Raw genomic sequence first — 6,000 nt, forward strand, 5'->3', positions numbered from 1 at the left:
GTTCTGTCTCTTCTCTCCAGATCAGAAGACGACGGCCCACACCTGCTACTCTGGTAGCATCCAGTGACCAGTCTTCTCCAGGTAATTAAACCAGTCTTCTCCAGGTAATTAAACCAGTCTTCTCCAGGTAATTAAACCAGTCTTCTCCAGGTAATTAAACCAGTCTTCTCCAGGTAATTAAACCAGTCTTCTCCAGGTAATTAAACCAGTCTTCTCCAGGTAATTAAACCAGTCTTCTCCAGGTAATTAAACCAGTCTTCTCCAGGTAATTAAACCAGTCTTCTCCAGGTAATTAAACCAGTCTTCTCCAGGTCATTAAACCAGTCTCCTCCAGGTCATTAAACCAGTCTTCTCCAGGTCATTAAACTAGTCTTCTCCATGTAATTAAACCAGTTGTAACGGCTTTCTAATGGTGAAGGAGAGTCGGACCAAACTGCAGCGTGTCTATTGCGATTCATCTTTAATAAACAAACGTAACACACGACAAAACACTAACACTACAAAACGAACCGAAAACAGCCTATACAAGTGTCTACTAACCTCAAACAAGGACATCAAGACACACAGGACAATCACCCACAATACAACCAAAGAATATGGCTGCCTAAATATGGTTCCCAATCAGAGACAACGGTAAACACCTGCCTCTGATTGAGAACCACTTCAGACAGCCATAGACTCTCCTAGAACACCCCACTAAGCTACAATCCCACTATACACACATACCAAAATCCCAAGACAAAACACACCACAATACAAAAACTCTATGCCACACCCTGGCCTGACCCAATACATGAAGAAAACACAAAATACTTAGACCAGGGCGTGACACCAGTCTTCTCCAGGTAATTAAACCAGTCTTCTCCAGGTAATTAAACCAGTCTTCTCCAGGTCATTAAACTAGTCTTCTCCATGTAATTAAACCAGTCTTCTCCAGGTCCTTAAACCAGTCTTCTCCAGGTAATTAAACCAGTCTTCTCCATGTAATTAAACCAGTCTTCTCCAGGTCCTTAAACCAGTCTTCTCCAGGTAATTAAACCAGTCTTCTCCAGGTCATTAAACTAGTCTTCTCCATGTAATTAAACCAGTCTTCTCCAGGTAATTAAACCAGTCTTCTCCAGGTCATTAAACTAGTCTTCTCCATGTAATTAAACCAGTCTTCTCCAGGTAATTAAACCAGTCTTCTCCAGGTAATTAAACCAGTCTTCTCCAGGTAATTAAACCAGTCTTCTCCAGGTAATTAAACCAGTCTTCTCCAGGTAATTAAACCAGTCTTCTCCAGGTCATTAAACTAGTCTTCTCCATGTAATTAAACCAGTCTTCTCCAGGTAATTAAACCAGTCTTCTCCAGGTAATTAAACCAGTCCTTCCAGCCACTGGTCTGCCTCTCTAAACTTTAGGTTACCTGCCAAATTACACAACTATATCATTGATAATGTATTATAATACAGTTGTATTATACATTCCATGCCCTCCTACCTCACGCCAATTGAGTAACATGAGATGTACAGGTTGCCATGGTCAGATCTGCGTCAAAAATACATATGTACACCATGTAATTTCCATATGAATAATACACTGAAGCTTCCTGTTCTTTCTGACTAAGGAAACTTACAATGTAACTCCCCTGCCCAATCCAGCGGTAGTCTCACTGTCATTTCTAGCAATAGGAACTATCTCTCCAGCCCCATTCTCCTGAGTCTCTGTCTGTCCTTTTCTAATTCTAGGATCTAAACTCCCCAGCCCCATTCTCTACAGCTTTCCTGGGGATGTGTGATGATAGGGGACTCCCAGCTTCCCTGGTGATGTGTGATGATAGGGGACTCCCAGCTTCCCTGTGGATGTGTGATGATAGGGGACTCCCATCTTCCCTGGGGATGTGTGATGATAGGGGACTCCCAGCTTCCCTGGGGATGTGTGATGATAGGGGACTCCCAGCTTCCCTGGGGATGTGTGATGATAGGGGACTCCCAGCTTCCCTGGGGATGTGTGATGACAGGGGATCCATACTTTGTATGACAGTGTTTTGGCACTGCCTCTCCTCTCCTCTCCTCTCCTCTCCTCTCCTCTACTCTACTCTACTCTACTCTACTCTACTCTACTCTACTCTACTCTCATCTCTCTCTGTTCTTCCTGTGGGATTCCTCCCTCTCAGCCCTCTCTCCTCCTGTGGGAAACCTCCCTCCCCCTATCTCTCTATCCCTATCTCTCTCTCTCTCCATCTCTCTCTCTCTTTCTTTCCTCTCTGTGTGATACCTCTCCTCTCCTCTCCTCTCCTCTCCTCTCCTCTCCTCTCCTCTCCTCTCTCTCTCCTCTCCTCTCCTCCCTGTGGGATTCCTCCCTCTCAGCCCTCTCTCCTCCTGTGGGAAACGTCCCTCCCCTATCTCTCTATCCCTATCTCTCTCTCTCTCATCCATCTCTCTCTTCTTTCTTTCCTCTCTGTGTGATACCTCTCCTCTCCTCTCCTCTCCTCTCCTCTCTCCTCCCTTTGGGATTCCTCCCTCTCATCTCTCTCTCCTCCTGTGGGAAACCTCCCCCTTCTCTCTCTCTCTATCCCTATCTCTATCTCTCTATCTCTCTACCCCTATCTCTATCTCTCTATCCCTATCTCTATCTCTCTATCTCTCTCTCTCTATCTCTCTATCCCTATCTATATCTCTCTCTCTCTCTCTCTTTCCTCTCTGTGTGATACCTCTCCTCTCCTCTCCTCTCCTCTCCTCTCCTCTCCTCTCCTCTCCTCTCCTCTCCTCTCCTCTCCTCTCCTCTCCTCTCCTCTCCTCTCCTCTCCTCTCCTCTCCTCTCCTCTCCTCTCCTCTCTCACTCTCTCACTCTCTCACTCTCAATTCAAAGGGCTTTATTAGAAACGAAAACGAAATAAACAAAAGTGAAAAAGTGAAAAGTGAAATAAACAAGGGAAACATTAGTAAACATTTACACTCACAAAAGTTGTAAAAGACTATAGACATTTCAAATGTTATATTATTGGCTATGTACAGCATTGTAGGTTTGTGCATGTAGTTGAACTATGAAATGGAAAATAAATATACTGTAGGATGTATTGGCAGTGTTGTTTGTGCTCCTTTTCTCATGGCAACGGGCCACACATCTTGCTGCTATGACTACACACTGTGGTATTTCGCCTCACAGATATGTAAGTTTATCAATGTTTGATTTGTTTTCAATTTCTTTGTGAGTCTGTGAGATCTGTGGGAAATATGTCTCTAATATAGTCATACATTTGTCAGGAGGTTAGGAAGTGTAGCTCAGTTTCCACCTCATTTTGTGGGCAGTGTGCACATAGCCTGTCCTCTGAACCAGATTTACCTACGTCAGCCTTTCTCAATAGCAAGACTATGATCACTGAGTCTGTAAAGAGTCAAGGATTTTCTTTAGAAGGCCCTTACTGAGTCTGTACAGAGTCAAGGATTTTCTTTAGAAGGCCCTTACTGAGTCTGTACAGAGTCAAGGATTTTCTTTAGAAGGCCCTTACTGAGTCTGTACAGAGTCAAGGATTTTCTTTAGAAGGCCCTTACTGAGTCTGTACAGAGTCAAGGATTTTCTTTAGAAGGCCCTTACTGAGTCTGTACAGAGTCAAGGATTTTCTTTAGAAGACCCTTACTGAGTCTGTATAGAGTCAAGGATTTTCTTTAGAAGGCCCTTACTGAGTCTGTACAGAGTCAAGGATTTTCTTTAGAAGGCCCTTACTGAGTCTGTACAGAGTCAAGGATTTTCTTTAGAAGGCCCTTACTGAGTCTCTACAGAGTCAAGGATTTTCTTTAGAAGGCCCTTACTGAGTCAGAGTCAAGGATTTTCTTTAGAAGGCCCTTACTGAGTCTGTACAGAGTCAAGGATTTTCTTTAGAAGGCCCTTACTGAGTCTCTACAGAGTCAAGGAATTTCTTTAGAAGGCCCTTACTGAGTCTCTACAGAGTCAAGGATTTTCTTTAGAAGGCCCTTACTGAGTCTCTACAGAGTCAAGGATTTTCTTTAGAAGGCCCTTACTGTGTCTCTACAGAGTCAAGGATTTTCTTTAGAAGGCCCCTACTGAGTCTCTACAGAGTCAAGGATTTTCTTTAGAAGGCCCTTACTGAGTCTCTACAGAGTCAAGGATTTTCTTTAGAAGGCCCTTACTGAGTCTGTACAGAGTCAAGGATTTTCTTTAGAAGGCCCTTACTGAGTCTCTACAGAGTCAAGGATTTTCTTTAGAAGGCCCTTACTGAGTCTGTACAGAGTCAAGGATTTTCTTTAGAAGGCCCTTACTGAGTCTGTACAGAGTCAAGGATTTTCTTTAGAAGGCCCTAACTGAGTCTGTACAGAGTCAAGGATTTTCTTTAGAAGGCCCTTACTGAGTCTCTACAGAGTCAAGGATTTTCTTTAGAAGGCCCTTACTGAGTCTCTACAGAGTCAAGGATTTTCTTTAGAAGGCCCTTACTGAGTCTCTACAGAGTCAAGGATTTTCTTTAGAAGGCCCTTACTGAGTCTGTACAGAGTCAAGGATTTTCTTTAGAAGGCCCTTACTGAGTCTGTACAGAGTCAAGGATTTTCTTTAGAAGGCCCTTACTGAGTCTCTACAGAGTCAAGGATTTTCTTTAGAAGGCCCTTACTGAGTCTCTACAGAGTCAAGGATTTTCTTTAGAAGGCCCTTACTGAGTCTCTACAGAGTCAAGGATTTTCTTTAGAAGGCCCTTACTGAGTCTCTACAGAGTCAAGGATTTTCTTTAGAAGGCCCTTATCTCTCAGCTTGTTTACAGTCTTGTGGAAGTTACCTGTGGTGTTTAGGTCGAGGTAGGTGTAGGGCAACAGTGTCTAGATATCATTTGTATATTATTTTTGTCTTACTAAGATACACTGTCAGGGCCCAAGTCTGACAGAATCTGTGCAGAACATCTAGGTGCTCCTTGGTTGGGGACAGAGGCACCAAATCATCAGCAAACAGTAGACATTTGAGACCAATAGGGTGAGGCTGGGTGCTATACAGACTGCTCTAGTGCCCTTGCTCAGGACATTGTTTTCACTGAGGAAATGTTGGAGGCTGCTGTTGATGATACTGCAAAGGATTTTTCTGAGATTGCTGTTGACGTATATTCCACGATAATTACTAAGGTCAAATTTGTCTCCACTTGGTGTTTGGGGTGATCAGGCCTTGGTTCCAAATATTAGGGAAGATGCCTCTCTCTCTCTCTCTCTCTCTCTCTCTCTCTCTCTCTCTCTCTCCCTCCTGTGGGATACCTTCCCCTCTCTTCTCTCCTATCCCCCTCTCTCTCTCCCTCTCTCTGGCAGGAAGTTTGGTCCCAGTGATGTACTGGGCTGTTCACACTACCCTCTGTAGCGCCTTACGGTCAGATGCCGAGCAGTTGTCATACCAGGCTGTGATGCAACCGGTCACAACGTTTTTGTTGTGCTCTCTTCACGACTATCTTGGTATGTTTGGAGAGAGAGAGAGAGACAGAGAGAGAGAGAGAGAGAGATAGAGACACAGAGAGAGAGAGAGAGAGAGAGAGAGACAGAAAGAGACAGAGAGAGAGAGAGAGAGAGAGAGAGAGAGAGAGAGAGAGAGACAGAAAGAGACAGAGAGCGAGAGAGAGAGAGAGAGAGAGAGAGAGAGAGAGAGAGAGAGAGACAGAGAGAGAGAGAGAGAGAGAGACAGAGAGAGAATAGGGGAATAAAGAGATTGTGCAGCAGTGTACCATAACGTACCATTATTTAAAACCCTGCAGAATACTCTGCTTCACAATGTAGCCCATCTCTACTTCATACAGGCTGTCACACGCTGACTGGCAGAACGCAGAGACACACACACACACACACACACACACACACACACACACACACACACACACACACACACACACACACACACACAGCTCTCTCCTCTGACATCTGTATCAAAGTGAGCTGTAGCTGGCTGCCTGTTGTGAATGTAATGTTAACTGTTCATTGTTAATTGTCACTTGCTTTGGCAGAGAGACAGTCAGTTAAACTAAATATATACTTATGAACA

At 44.1% G+C, this 6,000-nt stretch overlaps 2 protein-coding genes across 2 annotated transcripts in view; both read left to right on the forward strand.

The window, feature by feature from the left end:
* LOC135559854 (dual specificity calcium/calmodulin-dependent 3',5'-cyclic nucleotide phosphodiesterase 1B-like) overlaps positions 1-6,000 on the forward strand; it is a 189,621-nt gene that overhangs the window by 83,142 nt on the left and 100,479 nt on the right. The window lies entirely within an intron of this gene.
* The window catches only part of LOC135560285 (protein phosphatase 1 regulatory subunit 1A-like), a 41,871-nt gene that overhangs the window by 1,268 nt on the left and 34,603 nt on the right, over positions 1-6,000 (forward strand). Inside the window, exon 2 of the mRNA XM_065002146.1 lies at positions 21-81. Coding sequence (XP_064858218.1) covers positions 21-81 — 61 coding nt within the window. The remainder of the gene's footprint in view (positions 1-20; positions 82-6,000) is intronic.

The sequence above is a fragment of the Oncorhynchus nerka genome, linkage group LG15 (genome assembly GCF_034236695.1).
Source record: "Oncorhynchus nerka isolate Pitt River linkage group LG15, Oner_Uvic_2.0, whole genome shotgun sequence".
NCBI classification, from domain to species: Eukaryota; Metazoa; Chordata; class Actinopteri; order Salmoniformes; family Salmonidae; genus Oncorhynchus; species Oncorhynchus nerka.